Here is a 15,732-nt window from a genome sequence, read left to right on the forward strand (position 1 = left end):
TTATCTGCAATGTAATTTGTGTTTTAAAAACAATAAAATATATCCCTTTACCCAATTTAACTCTCAATCAATAATTTAAATAATGTAATAATTTCTAATATATAATTCATTCAATTTGATAGCAAAAGCTTTTAAATTTTTTAGTAAAAACATAATTTAGAAGAAAGTTAAAATTCGTATTGGTTATTTGTATAAATAATATTTTTTTAATGTTAAATTAGCTTTAAAATTTTACATATTTTTTAAAGGAAAAAAAAAATATTTAATTGATAAAGAAAAAGGAATTTTTAAGTTTTGATATTAATTATAAAATTTAATCTTCTAGGAAATAAATAGATAGTAAATTAATTAATTTTGTTCTAGGACTAGTCCTTAAAGTGAGGGAAAATTGAGTAAAAGTAGTAATTGGCTTATTTTCTTCCTCAAAATAAGTAATTAAATTAAATAATTTGGCCTATACAAAAAATAAGTAAGCTAAGTTTTCAGAGTTATTAAATGGAAAAGACTAAAAAATAATAAAATGACTAATGAATTTGCTTATAATTAAATGTGTTGAATTGATTGAATGAAAATTTTTCTTTTATATAGTGGATTCTATTACAATCTGAAAAACTTTGTGTTGGGGAGGTTATAACATGAAGAGTTACCAATTATTATTACTTACTGTGTTGTCAGACAGACTTAGGTCTCTATATTTTTATACAGAAAAATAGATAAGCATGAAGGTAAGCAAAAAATAGCTAACTTTGTTAGAGCGAAGAAATTATAAGTTTTTGTAAAATAATTAAAGTTAATTAGAATTCAAAGTATTAATTAATTAATTATTTAATTATATCAGTAGAATAACTAAATTCTCAAAAAGGTTAAGGATAAATTAGCACAAAATAAATTACACAACAAAACACAACACCTAGTTAAAGGATCATAGTGCCGATAAAAATAAACAAAGAATCAAACAATAGGTCAACAAATATAGAAAGATGAAAAACTAGCCTGCAGTTTTAAGTAGCTAAGGGGAGGAGCAAAAGCAAATAAGTTCTACGAAATTAGAAGATGAGCTTGATCCATAGGCCTAGATTGAGCTTGATAAGGAAAAGAAAGAAGCAAGAGAATGGATTAAAAAAAATATAGATACTGATTTGAGATAGAAATATATGCAAAAATTGGGAATCACTAAGAAATCATTCAGTTTTTTGAGTCCTCCAATTGAAGATAAACCTGAAGAATAGGAAATTTAAAAATAGTTAGATGAAAAGTTGAAAGTTGACAAATTATTTGAGTAGGGTGAATATCAAATTACATTTTTTTCACGCTCAGATGATGACGTACGTAAAAGCTACATCAAAAAGTTACAATCCTAAAATATCTTGAAAAACAACTAAGCCTAAAAGCACTAATCATGTAAATTTTATTCAATTATCTTGCAATAACTGATTTTGATTAATTATTTGCTTTAGTGGTCATTTTTGATTGGGATGATACTATTCTATGCACAAATTATTTAAGTCAATATAATTTCGTTGATTTGCCAACAGAAGTGCTCAGATAGCTTAGCAATTTAGATAACTCAGCAGTAATTAAAAGCATATTATAAATTTTAACTATTTTTACTACTTGAAATCTTAACAATTTCTTATTTTTGCTAACTCCCTCTTAAAATAATTTAAAATTAGAGTAAACTCCTTAGAAAAGCGCTTAACTATGGTAACACCTACATAGTTACAAATGCAGCCAAAGGTTGGGTTGAATATAGTAGCAAACTGTAATAACTCAAATTAGAAATTATTTTATTTCAATTTTATTGAAATTATTTATAAAAAATAAGCTTTTTGCCAAGAGTTAATGCAGTCATTCAAGAAAATGTCATTACAGTAATATCAGCAAGAAGTGAATACGAAGATATTTTCCCAGGCGATTGCTATAAATGGAAGATAGAAGCATTCAAAGACTTGAAGAAAAACTATGATGAAGATGTAAAATTAACTATAAAAAACATGACAATTCGATTTACAATCTTTTTAAATTATTTTAAGCTTATTACAAATTTAATTTGTCTCGGAGATAGCAATATTGAAATAGAAGCAGCACATATATTAGCACAAGGTTTTAACCAGTCACTAATTAAAACAATAAAGTTCAGAGAAAACCCAAAACCAGATGAACTCACTAAACAATAAGATTTAGTTGCAGATAAATTTGAATAAATCTACGTAGGAGTTAGAAACCTGACAATTCGTTTGGAGAGGTAATAAATTCATTTGCTATTTAAAATATTTTTAACTAGATTGAGTTTTTATTTAAATCTTAAAAAAATAGAAGAAACAACTAATCTCCAAATATTTACTGATATAGCTAACAAACTAAATAAATGAGCAATAGTGTTTGCTTAACTCCCTTCCTTCTTTCATACATAAATACCAACATACGCACACAAATTTCTACTATTAAATTATTTTATCAAAGTTCCTAACTGAATCAAAAAAAACGAATAAATCAATACAAGCCAATATAATAAACAACTTAATAAATAAATAAATAAAAAATCAATAAAAATAAAATAAAAAATACATGAGTAAATTAAACATTTCAATCAAACACCTTCTTTTGTATAAAATAATACCAGCCATTAAATAATAAATAAATCAACTCTTTATTGAAACTTTATATTTTATTCAATAAATCAAAAAATATTGAAAGTTAGTCAATATTTAAAATATTTATTCATTCATTCTTGCTCAAGGTTATCTTCATCAAAGTTTAAGAAGCAATTTCAGAAATGAAATCCATTTAAAAGAAATAAATAAATTTATAAATATTTTACATCCTTATATTTTCGTCATTTTTGAATCAAAAAAAATAATACTTATAATTCAAATAGTTATTTAATATTTAAAATAAATATGTCTATCTAATTATCATCACTCGAACTCTATATTTGTGTCTATAATCTATATCAAATTCAAATATAATTCTTATCAAATTTACATTTTTTTTATTCAATAATTCTTTAAATTTTATTTTAATTCAATAAAAATTAAATTTTACTAGCTTTATAATAAAAATTTAATACTTTTAAATTAGAATTTCAAACAAATAATTTTTTCTTATTAATTCCATCTTATATGTTACAAATTTTATTATAAATAAACTTAAAACTTATTGATAAATAAAATATATATTGATTCATAGAATTTTTTTATAACCAAGAACTAAACTAGCATCAATAAAAAACGAAATAAAAATTTTTTAATTTAAAAAATAAAATTTTGGTTTAAATTAACTAAAAAATATTAAATATTATCCATTTTTATTGATAATATTTAACAGAAAAAATTTTCAAAATTTAATATTGATGTTAAAAATAAAAATTATTGATTTAATTTAATTTATTTTTTATTTATTTTTTACTTATTATTATTTAAAAACTAAATTTTAAACAAACCTTTTAAGAAACTTTTTGACTTAAAAATTATTTGTCTATTTCATATTTAATATTACCCTATCAGAATCTTAATTCTATTTTATTTTATAGAAATATAATGTTTTCAATTCAATAATTATCTGTTTAATTTAATAATTAATTGTTCAAATTTTATAAAACTTTTATAGATATAATATACTAATTTTTTATAGTTATTCACACTATTAAAGTTAAAAATGATATTAAACTAAAATTTCTTTATTTTAATAGCTTTCATTAAATATATGATTATACTATCCTTAATTTGATACTTTAATCAATTTCTTCTTGAGTTACAAAGATATTTTCTGTTTGGAGACATGCATTTGCAAATTCATATAAAACTTAATCACTAAAGACGTAGTTAGTATAAGTATCTTATCTTAATATTTTTTATTAGAAAGTTGTATACATCAGCTGCATCCTATAATAATAGATTAGGGAAGCAACAGTTAAATTTACTAAAACAGCTTTTGTATTCTATTTCTATAGTACTTACTAATAAAAAGCTTTACAATATATTTGAAAAGAAATTAGCAATTATAAATAGAATCATACTAGTTATGCTAGTTGTTAAGGTAGCCCAGTTATGTTATTGAAGTCACTTATATGCATGGTATTTAATTTTAGTAATCATGTTTATTGATGCTGTTGAGAGAGGAGCTTATTGAGGGTACAAATATTATTATTATTAATTAAAATCCTGAGTCATAGAAATAATTTAAATAAGTTCTTAATCTAAGTTTTTAGATTTTTGTTTCAATTTATTTTTTAGTTTTTAATTAATTGCAACATTTTGAAATTAATAAAAAGTTATTTTGCCAAAAATAAATTTTAAATTGCAAATTTTTTGCCTTTAATGTCGCTTATTAAAAGATGAGATCATTTTTCAACTAAATCCATTAATTAAAATACGCTTTCAAAATCATTAATTTATTTTTTCAGAAAAAATATTGTAATTAATAATGCGTAATATTTTGTGTGTTTCTCTAAATATCTTTTTGAATTATAATTAAATAAACGCTTAATTGATTAGATTTCGTTTAAAAAGCACACATTTTTTGTAAGCTAAATAAATTTTTGTTTAAAAAATAGACCACACAAATATGAATTTTATTGTAGAATTCAAATATATTGATTGCTTAAAACTTTTGTTTTATAATTACATTTATCAAGTTATTGATTTATACTTATTTTTATATTCTACATCGTTCTTAATTTTTTTAGATAAATGATAATCTATCTTTTACAAAGAATATGTAAAATAATTTATTAAACCTTAATTATAAATTGTAATAGTTAATAGTAATCCTATTTTCTTTATTTTTTAAAAATATTTCTTTATTGCTTCAACGTTTTCCTTAAATAGATTATTAAAACAATTAAACTTAAAGAGAAATTTGTAAAATCAAGACAATTAGTCTTGTAATTACTAATAATGAAAAAACATCTTACTTTGATTAATTGTAAATATTTCTTTTATTTAAAAATAAATTGAATTAATATCTCAAATCAAATCTTTTTTTTAGAAAAAATTTTGAAAAAAACAGCTGTTTTCTAAAATTATTAAGTCTGATGGGAATTACATTAAAAATTATTTATTATTTTTAAACAAAAATTATATAATAAATAAATGAATCAATTGTGATTTATCAATTTTTAGAACAGAAATACAACTAAAATTAAAAATTTGATTGGATTTTTAAGAAATCTTTTTTATTATCTAACTTGGTATAATAAAAAACTATGCTTACTGTAATCAAATACAAATGATTACGTATTAATTATTGATGAAATCTAAATAAACTCTTTTCTCTAACGAAAATACTTCTTTTTAAAAAATTCTAGATAGATAATAAAAAAATTATTTACTTCATTTAGAAATAAATAGGCACACCATATTTATTTTTTATGAATACTCTATAATTTAATGTAATAAAAATAGTTTTTATTAAAATTATTTTGTTGCAATTTTATTCAAATAAAATACAAATTTTATTAGAATTTTACATATTTCTTGCAGATAATAAATTAATACATTATTTACATTACTTAAATTAATTATATTTTATTATTTTAATGATATTTTCTATTATAAATTCATTTTTTTAGTAATTTATTTCAACTGAATGGTCTATACTCACATACACCAATAACATTGTGGCACTTAGGGCAAGAATGAATTTTGTCTTGGCAATTTTTGTTAAAAAGGGGAATACAGCAGCAACATCCCACAAAAATTGTTAAAAGAAAGCAGCAACAAAAGGTACCTTGTCCACGCTTATATGTTAATTCAGTTGTGACCTTTTCCTAGCAGCTATTACAGTTTACTTAAACAGGGTGAGGTGTGATTTGGCATATTTAAGTTGAGTCAAGCTTAATAATCTAGATATTAACTAATTGCTAACCTTGCATAGGTATCGGCTACATTTAAACAGCAGGCATGTAATTCTAATTGTCATTTTTAATTGACATAGCAGGTAGAGGAGCTTGTGGAGGGTAAGGATATTATTGCTATTATGGGTCTTACATTTTAAATATTAGTAGAAAGTTTTTTATTAAGTTTTTAGACTGTTTTTATTACAATTTAATTTTTGATTTTTTATTAATTATAAAATTTATAAAGACAAAAAATCATGTAAAAATATACTTTATTTTTTTGCAATTTGTGTTCCCCATTAATAATTTAAAAAGAAATATCTATTTTTGATTTATTCGTCTATAATTAATTACGTTTGCATCATATTTTACTTTATTTTAACAACAAAATAATAATAATCAAAGCTAATTAGATGTAAATTTTGATGCATACCATACAAATTTTTTAATTATTCAATCAAATTAATAAAAAAACGCTAAATTAAAATTAAATCTATTTTTAAAGACACTTAAAAGCAAAGACAAAAAAAATATTAGTTAGAGAGATAGACAAAAGTTTATTTGAATTAATCAATAAGTTAATAAATGATTTTTTGGAGCCAATTAAAAATTTGTCTATAATATTATAAAATATATCCTTTATTCACAAATAAACTTATTATACAAATTATTTTAGCTAAATTACACTAAGCTAATAATTTTAAATTATTTAAATATTAATCAATTTATTAAAATTCCTTCAACTAATTTACTAAGATTCTTAATAATTTTGCGAGAAAAAAAAATGTAAAATTAATTAATTTAGACAAAAAAGTAAAAAAAAATTAAACACAATTAATTTCTAAAAATCAATATCAAAACCTTTTAATTAAAATAAAAAATGATATATTTAATTAACAATGGAGAAGTTTATTAAGGTAAAAAAATCATTTTTATTGAAAATACTATTTTAAAAATCCCTTTAAGATTAATTAATAATTTTATTAATCATCAATTTCTAAATTGAATTTCAATTTTAAAATTTAAACCAAAAAATGAAAATTCATTAAGTAATAATATTTCTTTAAAGAATCCGTTAATTTTTATAATTTCAACTAAAAAATATAAAAATTTATTAGTTTGATAAAGATTTGAATTATTTATTTTAAAGGTGAATAAAATAAATATATAATTTATCTATTAAGAATACCTTAACTTGTAGAAAATAAGGTTAAAAATATTTTAAAATAATTTCTATCTTTCAAAAATTATTACAAGCATTATAATTGATACATTTTAATGATTAATAAATTATATAATATAAATTTCTTTCAAATTAAAATTAAAACTCTAATTGTATTAAAATACATCTAAAACTTTCAAAATTAATTAATATTTTGTTTTTATAAATTGTTTATGATCTACTTTATTTCTTCTACTTTAATTTTTGTTAATTTTGTAAACCATATTTATGTTAAATTTTTTTAATTTGAGTTAAATTTCTATTTAATAATTTTTGATTATTTTATTTTTTTAAATGTTTTCCGAAAAAATTAATAAAATCAACTTTTGAGATTTGGCAATATTTAACAAAAACATTATTAGAATAATTAAGATTTATCAAATTACTGCAAATTATAGAAGAGTTATTTAAATATAAATGCATGCTAATTATTTAAGTTTTGATATTTAAATTAAAAAATAATTATACATTTTTATATTTATTGTGATTTTATTATAAAAATAAATGTAAAATATTATCAATGTATAGGTAGGCTTTTAAGGTCTTTTATTATTTAAATCTTAAAAAGAGAAGTACTTGATTAAATATTATTAAAAATACCTAAACAATTAATTTATGTTTGCAGTTGCTTTTTAAGTAAAGAAAAACTATCTAACATAAATTGTAAAATGCATATCTAATTTTTAATTTTTGTTTATCAATAAATCTTATTTTGTAATTTAATTTAGAAAGATTTTTATTAAATTCATGAATTCCCTTGAAAATATTAGAAATCGAGAGAAATAAACTCATTTATTTTATTTAAATGAATGATAGAACAAAAAAAAGCAAAAACAAAAATGATAAGAAAAGCATAAATTTAATAACTTTAAATTAACAAATATTTTTTGAATAAAAAAAATTAATTGATAGCTTTAAAAGTAAATTAAAATTTTTGTTTACTATTTTGCTATAAATTTATTAGTTAAATAATGATATTTGAAGAGAAAATACAATAAAATATTTATTGACTCATAATTGTCAATCATGATATTTGGTTTAGTTTTGATTATTTTTGAATGTTAATGAAGAGAAATAAGTAGCAAGCAAGCAAGCAAACTATCAATGAATCAAATAAATAAATTAACATTTAGATTAATTTATTTATATTTGTATATAGAATTTTAATATTTTTGTTAAGAGTGAATAGATAGATAAATAGGTTTTGGGTGCAGTTGATGATTTGATTAATTAAATAATAATTAAAAAATTTCATATTATAGTTTGATTTGATTAGATTAATTAACACATACAAAAAAGATAAGTTAAAAAAAACTTGCAAATTTCAATCAATCAATCATTAGGTAGAGAAAGACTTGCATTGGGTACCTTTAGTTTTTTTCTTTCAGAGAGACTCCCATCATTAAATCTACTTTGCAAAATTAGTGCTGAAATGCATTTTAAAAATATATAGATTTCAAATGATACAAAGCAAGTTATTCAGGGCAGCGTAATTGAATGCAGAGAAGAAAACATATTTGCATGATTGCAAGCCTATTATTTGTGATAAAAGCTAGATTATCTCTTATTGGGAATCACTTTCTTTGCATGAAAAGGAGAAAATATTCATGGTATATGACCTCAACATTATAGATGAGCTTGTCGAAATTCTCAACATAGCCAGGACTAGAATAGCTTCCACTGTAAAATTTATTTTGCTTTATTCATCTTTCTAGTTTTTGAAGAGTTTTTTACCTTTTTAGCTGTTTCATGCCTACCAAACTAAATACTTACTTAACTCTTTTGATTTATTACTTTTCCCTCTTTATATGAAATTTGTATGAATAAGGATAAAAATAAATAGTTTATTTATTGCATTCCTACTAATAACTCAAAAAAAGTTTCCATTTTTTAGGGCTTACTTATTAGATAAAAGTTATAGCTCAATCACACAAGTTTCCTTAAATAAATAAATTAATTTTTGTAGTATAATTAAATTAGATTTTTAATTTTCGACTCATTTATTACAGTTTTTAGCAATGAATTATAAGGAATATTATTCAGCTATTACGAAAGTAGAAAATAGGCCAATAAATGTTTTTTTTTGAAACTAGCTTCTTTATTTAAAAGGCATAGCAGTTTTAGTATATAGTTTTAAATTAGGAAAGCGAATTTGAATTAGTAGTAATTACAAATTTCAGCAAACCAATTAGTTTTTAGCCATATTTACATGAAAATCGAGGGAGAAAGTAGAGTTTTTGCATATGCCCTGTGAATAAGTTTAAATATTAGGAAAATTGAATAAAGATTAAAATGTTTTTCAAAGCAAGAAATTTTTATAATTCATCACAATTAGGAATTTGAGCGAAAGAGTGGATAGATCATAAAAATGCCAGAGAAAACTATTTTACTTGAGTACCTTTACTTCGATGCACTGGAAATATATTTTAAAGAAGAGTTCTTAACCAAAAAGTTTATAAAGTCTCTTTGTCTTATATTTAACAAGGTCACCAATGATGTTTATCAGAAATACCTCGAGGATTTAAACATACCTCAGTGTACTGACTCTAGTCTTATTTAAGCAAAGAAGAAAGTTCTTAAATTTAAAATAAAATCTCTAATATCTTTATTAGACATATTAGATGTATTTGTTGACTCTTTTTGTAATGGAGAAAAGGTCATAATCAAAAAGCGTCACTATACTACTTTATATCAATAATTAGTAAAGAACCCACTAACTAAAAACCCTTCAAGTGACGAAATACGCTAGAAAATAAGAGAAATCACTGAACTTTTAAGCATCATGCTTGAAAATAATTTGATAAAAGCTTACAAAAAGGCAACAAAATATTACTCTAAACCCAAAAAAGAACAGCAATATAAAAACTAATCTTCTTCTAGTTCGGCCAAAGTGAGCATTATTATTTAGCACCAAACAAATGTGACAAATTCTAATTAGCTTAATTCATAAACAGAAAAAGTAAAAATAGAAGGTAACAAAGAGAATAATAGCAGTCTTAATATCACTGAAAATTAAACAACTAAAGAAGAATTATTATAAAGTAAAAAAACTTAGTAATAAATTACACCAAATCGTAATTTGTAAGAAATTAATGCTGAAAAGGAAGAGAAAGCTGCTATTGATCAAATAAAAACTGATGAATAATTAGAAGTAGTGGATAAAAATTAATCAGAAACCATATTAGTTGAGTAAAATAATTAAACCAAATAGCAAAGCAGCAATCCAATTCAAAAGGTTTCCGTATAAGAAACCTAAGAGGTTTATTCTAGCAATTAACTTGAACAAGAAGATATTGGTCACTAAAATTTAAAAGAAGAGTCCAAAAAAGAGTTATTAAGTGAAGTTGAGAATTAGATGACAGGAGTAAATGTTTTATCTGAAAGCAATATGAACAGTACTGCTCATGAACTTAGTACAAAAAATGATATTACTAATTTAACAGAAGAAAAATAAACTTTAGCAAGCAATAGTAAGAATGGTGCAAGTGAAATAAAAGATGAAATTATTGATAATATTAATATTTAAAATAAGAAATCTTAAGATTATTAAAATATTTCATTAAACGATATAATAAATAAACAGAAAAATGAATGTATGATGGAAATAGAAAATTATGATATCTATCAACTAGAAGACGAAGAAGATAAATACTCATTTAGCAGTAATAAGAAAATCAACAAAGTTTTTCAAGAAGATGGATTTTACCATAATTTAAATGACAACAAAATAGGGTCTCTCTCTAGCTCTCCTCAATTTGCTAAGCTATCCTAGGATGAAATTGACCAAGATAATTCTGATTATAAAAAAGGCTCATAAAAGAAAAGAAATATTAAAAAATACCTCTAGAGTGAAGTAGAACCTATAAGCAAGAAATTATGCATGGTAAACCTAAATAGCTTGATAATAAAACTTGAGAACGATGGGAACAATGAATAATCATCTATCTTTGACAGTGATGAAGAATACTATGAACCAGATGAAAAAGAGAATTTCCACTACAATTAAGAGCTAAAAGACTATGATATTGTTGATGTACTAGGCGATAACTTTAAGTTTGATCCTAAATTCTGCTTAAGCAAAGATAAAATTAATTAATTGCTTCTTTAGTCTCAATAATAACAACAATAATTCTTTACTCACAATACTATTGCTCCAAATATCTAAATCTAGTAATAATAGCCTGCTATTTCTTCTTCAGGGAAAAAATAATTGAACCAAAATTACGACTATTAAAAAAGCATATATTCAGACGATTCTAATGATGAGTCTCAACATAATGACAATTTCAACAATAAAGGTAAATACTACGGGCACAATAATTAACACAAAGGAAGATAATAGCCCTAGTAAAATTACTTAATGCAAGACCAAATGAATCACATGATGCACAATTTTCCATTTTAGATGCATACAAATTAATACCCTCAGATGCCTTTATACTTTATATTCAATCAAAATATGATGAACCCCTAATAGTAAATACCTTAGTAAAATAATAAATATAAAAGTTCAAATAAGCATCCAAGAAATGCAAATAACAACAGTAATTCTAATTCAATGAGTAATTAAAGTAATAGTAATAATCATGTAATCCATACCAATCCAAACAATCTAGTCAGCTCTAATAGAAAGAATAATTAACAAAGCAGTGATTATCATGGAAACCAATTAATTAACAATAATATCAACCATACTTAAAATCCTAACAGCGGATAGTATATATTCTCAAATAAGGGCCAGAGAAACAATAATAATTCTAATAGTAACACCAATTAATAATCTCATTCAACTCACAATAGCAACAGTGGTTAAGGATTTAGAAGCAAAAAGAGATTTAATACAAAAGGAAATAATTAATGAGCTAATATAAATAAATTTAAATTATTCATTAATTTTTTCCTATTTAGCATATTTAAGATTAAATAATTACCTAGATAGATGGCTGGTTGACTCCTTTTAAAATGATTAAAACATTTATCATTCATCCACCCATTCACCCATGCATACATACATCATAAATGCAGAAGTTTATTCAAAGATATCAAATCTTTACTTATTTTTTTAAACTTTCCTAACAAATATATATCAAAAATAAATTTACTTATATATTACCAATCTTATCATATTTTATATTTTATGCTCTTATTTCTTTATACTTTCTTCTTAACTTGTTTTAACTATTGTTCTTTTAATCTATCGATCTAATTACTTATCTATCTATCTATCCTTTATTCCTTAATCTTTAATGAAGTCATCTTGAGTGTATTATTTTTATTTTCATAAATATTATCCTTCTAAATACAATTTTTTTATTAAAAAGTTTAAATTAAATTATGATTTGTTTAGAAGTACAAATTTGCTAATTTTAAACTTTATAATATCAACTTTTCAAAATTTTTATATTTATTTAGTACTTTTTTCAATACTCGAATATTTCCAAATACTCAAGTTTAAAATACCCCAAAAACTGAGTCAAGTAAAATTAAAAGCCCTTTAAATTTGAAAATCTTTTTGGAAAACGAGAAGACTTAAATTAAAATAATTATAGTATATTCATTAATTTAATTTTTTATAAAAACTTATGATTTTAATATTATTGTTTATAGTCTTTCTTAATATAATTTAAAATTTAATTATTTAAAGTTAACAATACATATTTAGAAGTATAAATTTATGAATAAAACAAAGTTAAAAGAAGGTTTGATAAAGAATTTAAGAGAGCTATCAATAAAACGATTTGGATTTTTTATTTGCTATAAAATTTATACAAATAAATTAATTATTGATTATAGAATGAATATACAACAAAAATATTTATTTAAATTTAAAACAAAATGTTTTAAGTCATGCTTCATATGATTATCTGTTATTTTGTTATTGAGAGTTATTGGTTCCACTTCTATCGTGATTACTATTTTAGATTTAGACTTAATTATGGCTTAATTACTGATCGTTTTCTTCCATACCATTTTCACTTACAATATCAAACTTATCAATTTTTCTATCGAATTAATCCCAATCAGGATTTTTTTTGTAGAATCTTTCTTTATTATATCTTAAGAAATAGATGGCAAAGGCAGAGAAAAGTACTCCCCAGAAGGCACCCCAACTAGAGACTTTATCCATAATTGTGTCATAAACTACTTCATTTTATACTACATCCTTTTAAGTTAGTTTAAAATAATATTGTTATCATATTACAAGTAAAAAATAAATTAATTACTTCTGCTAATCTAGTCCAAACTTAAAAGGCATATTATGATGGCATTTTACCAGAGGTAGAAGGGTCTGTTACTTGGTCATTTGGTGCAACATCTGAAACATAATTATATTAGTTTACTATTTCTAAAGTATTACTCTTTTCATGGGTAAAACGAGTTGCATAATCAGGATATCTGTCTACTTCTCCATACTAATAAACGATTTCTGCTCTGTTATACAAACCAGGTACTATAAAGAAATAGAATTAGTAGAATTGGTTATCGCTGGTATCAACACTTTTTCCAGAAGCATAGTTGACTGAGGGTTTCTTCTTGAAGTAAGTGAAAAGTCTTCCACCTTTTTTTTTTTTTTTTGTAAAAAAAAAGGATTAAAATGTTTAGTTTGTTTAATTAATTTGAATGAAATTAATATTATTCATATCAAATTAAATTTAATTCCTGACCAGAAAAAATTACTAAAAAAAGACTTGATTATGTGAGTAAAAAATTTAATTTCATTCATTTAAAAAACTATTTTTAAAAGAATTTTATGTTTTACCTGCAAATAATTAGTTGATTGCATCTTGAGAGGCACATACTTTTTATGTGGTATTTCTGCAAGTGTAGAGAGTAAAACTAGGGAATTAGTGGATCTGTGAAGTATACAATAAACCTTACATTTAGAGATCATCACCTTTTTCGTAGTAAGGAGTAAGGATGGTAAAATTTTGACTAATCCTATAATATTTATTAAAATTAATTAATTATAAGAATACTGAAATAATATTTACCAATCAGGATCCTCAAGTTACAAGTAGAGATCTCTTGAGGCTTCAGTAAATCCTTGGGTGTCAACATCATAATATTTTATCTTTCTCTTACCAACAATTTCAAAATATGAAGTATCATTGTTATATCTGAAGTCATTTAATTCTTTACCACTTAAAAAACCAATAGCCAGATCAGGATTGTTAATAACTAAGTTGTAATCAAGAGGTACAGAATATTAATTAATTCTTGGTGCATTATTAGTGAAAAAAGATATTAATGAGAAAATAAGATATCCTAAAAAAATGACTATCAATGATAATGAACCAATAACTGAACGCTTAGTTGATACTTCTTCTGTTTTTGGAACAGGAAGAAAAGCGAAAATATCTATTGCATGCAGACACTTATTTCTTACAGCTTATCTATCAGAAACACCATTTAATGGATCCTACATTTTTTCAGATTATTTTAATTATTTATTTTATAATTTGCTTGTTTGTAAGCAATATCCTTTAATTTTCAATCTACTTCTTTTAATGATTTTTGTAGTATAAATAATGTTTATCAACTTAACTTACCTTTTGATTATTATTAATTTTTTGTTTGCTATTCATTTTAGAAGGATGAATATCTAAAATCAATAAATTAATTAATTAATTAATTAATCTATCTATCTATTTTTATGGTAATATTTTTTAATCGGGGCATTCATTACCCTTTATCATTTCAAGCAATCAATAAATTAAAATTGATGTCAAAATAATAATTATAATCAGATTATTTTTAATTGCTATAATTTTGATATTTCGTATCTCTCTTCTTGGCTTGCTTTTAATACTACAAGCAAATTTTATCTATGTACTTTTAAAATTAACAATTTTTGCCTTACAACAAATTAATTATCTTTTTATTTTTTTCACTTTTTATCATAAATACTGCATTTTAAAAACATATTTTTCAATTCTTTTAAATTAATTGTAATCTTTTACCAAAATCTGGCTCTACAAAAATATTATTTCTTCTATAACTAATTTATCTACTAGAAAAAAATAAAAAATAAATATCTTTTATTTTTAAGTATTTTGACTTTGAGTATTTAGTATTTTTACTTTCTTCAATAAATTATTAAAATTTATTTATTAAGAAAGTAATCAATTTATTGAGAAGCATATTTATTTTTCAATCAAAAATTTTAAAACACTAAACTAAAAATAAAATAATAAAATTGCATACTTTTATTGGTTTATTTCTCAATTAATTATTAAATTAAAAAGGCTATGTCATTAATTTTTTTTACTTATTAACTAAAACTACTTCAAAAAATATGTCAAGTTAAATAAATATGATTTGTTGCTAAGGTAAGTAAATATTAAATTGATTTGATATTTATTTTTTTTATATATATAGAATAATACTAATATTTTTAAAATAAAATGTCAAAGCTTGATAAATAGAAAATTTTGATATTATTTACCTAAAATGAATGAATGAGAAAAAATATAAATTATTATTGATAGATATCAATATTTTAATAATCTAATATTGAATTTCTCTATCTCTAAAATCCAATTTTTGGGCACAGCTCAAGAGAAAAATCTAATTCTTTCTTATTTTTCTGTTAAAATATATATTAAAGATTAAAAATAAATGTTAGGTTATTTTAAACTTAATTTTAGAATAAACTTAAAACTAAAAATAG

At 22.0% G+C, this 15,732-nt stretch overlaps 4 protein-coding genes across 4 annotated transcripts; 2 read left to right on the plus strand and 2 right to left on the minus strand. All coding sequences in view use genetic code 6, as the record gives it.

Annotated features, from left to right (window-relative positions):
* Positions 1 to 980: 980 nt before the first annotated feature.
* On the plus strand, positions 981 to 2,347 carry TTHERM_00758790 (kinase, putative; the record flags this gene model as incomplete). The annotated part of the gene is made up of 6 exons (XM_001016962.3): positions 981 to 1,401; positions 1,458 to 1,573; positions 1,674 to 1,762; positions 1,826 to 1,973; positions 2,034 to 2,245; positions 2,317 to 2,347. The coding sequence occupies 6 exons, from the start codon at positions 981 to 983 to the stop codon at positions 2,345 to 2,347; spliced, it is 1,017 nt and encodes a 338-aa protein (XP_001016962.2).
* Positions 2,348 to 5,581: 3,234 nt separating this feature from the next.
* Positions 5,582 to 5,992, minus strand: TTHERM_00758810 (LITAF-like zinc ribbon domain protein; the record flags this gene model as incomplete). Its single annotated transcript, XM_001016964.1, has 1 exon — positions 5,582 to 5,992. The coding sequence occupies one exon, from the start codon at positions 5,990 to 5,992 to the stop codon at positions 5,582 to 5,584; it is 411 nt and encodes a 136-aa protein (XP_001016964.1).
* A 2,529-nt stretch (positions 5,993 to 8,521) lies between these two features.
* Positions 8,522 to 11,922, plus strand: TTHERM_00758820 (hypothetical protein; the record flags this gene model as incomplete). The annotated part of the gene is made up of 2 exons (XM_001016965.2): positions 8,522 to 8,743; positions 9,397 to 11,922. 2 exons carry the CDS (start codon positions 8,522 to 8,524, stop codon positions 11,920 to 11,922), a joined length of 2,748 nt encoding a protein of 915 aa, XP_001016965.2.
* A 984-nt stretch (positions 11,923 to 12,906) lies between these two features.
* TTHERM_00758830 (transmembrane protein, putative) lies at positions 12,907 to 14,487 on the minus strand (the record flags this gene model as incomplete). Its single annotated transcript, XM_001016966.3, has 4 exons — positions 12,907 to 13,224; positions 13,286 to 13,620; positions 13,822 to 14,000; positions 14,054 to 14,487. 4 exons carry the CDS (start codon positions 14,485 to 14,487, stop codon positions 12,907 to 12,909), a joined length of 1,266 nt encoding a protein of 421 aa, XP_001016966.1.
* Between the last annotated feature and the right edge of the window lie 1,245 nt (positions 14,488 to 15,732).

Source organism: Tetrahymena thermophila (genome assembly GCF_000189635.1).
Source record: "Tetrahymena thermophila SB210 genomic scaffold scf_8254630, whole genome shotgun sequence".
NCBI classification, from domain to species: domain Eukaryota; phylum Ciliophora; class Oligohymenophorea; order Hymenostomatida; family Tetrahymenidae; genus Tetrahymena; species Tetrahymena thermophila.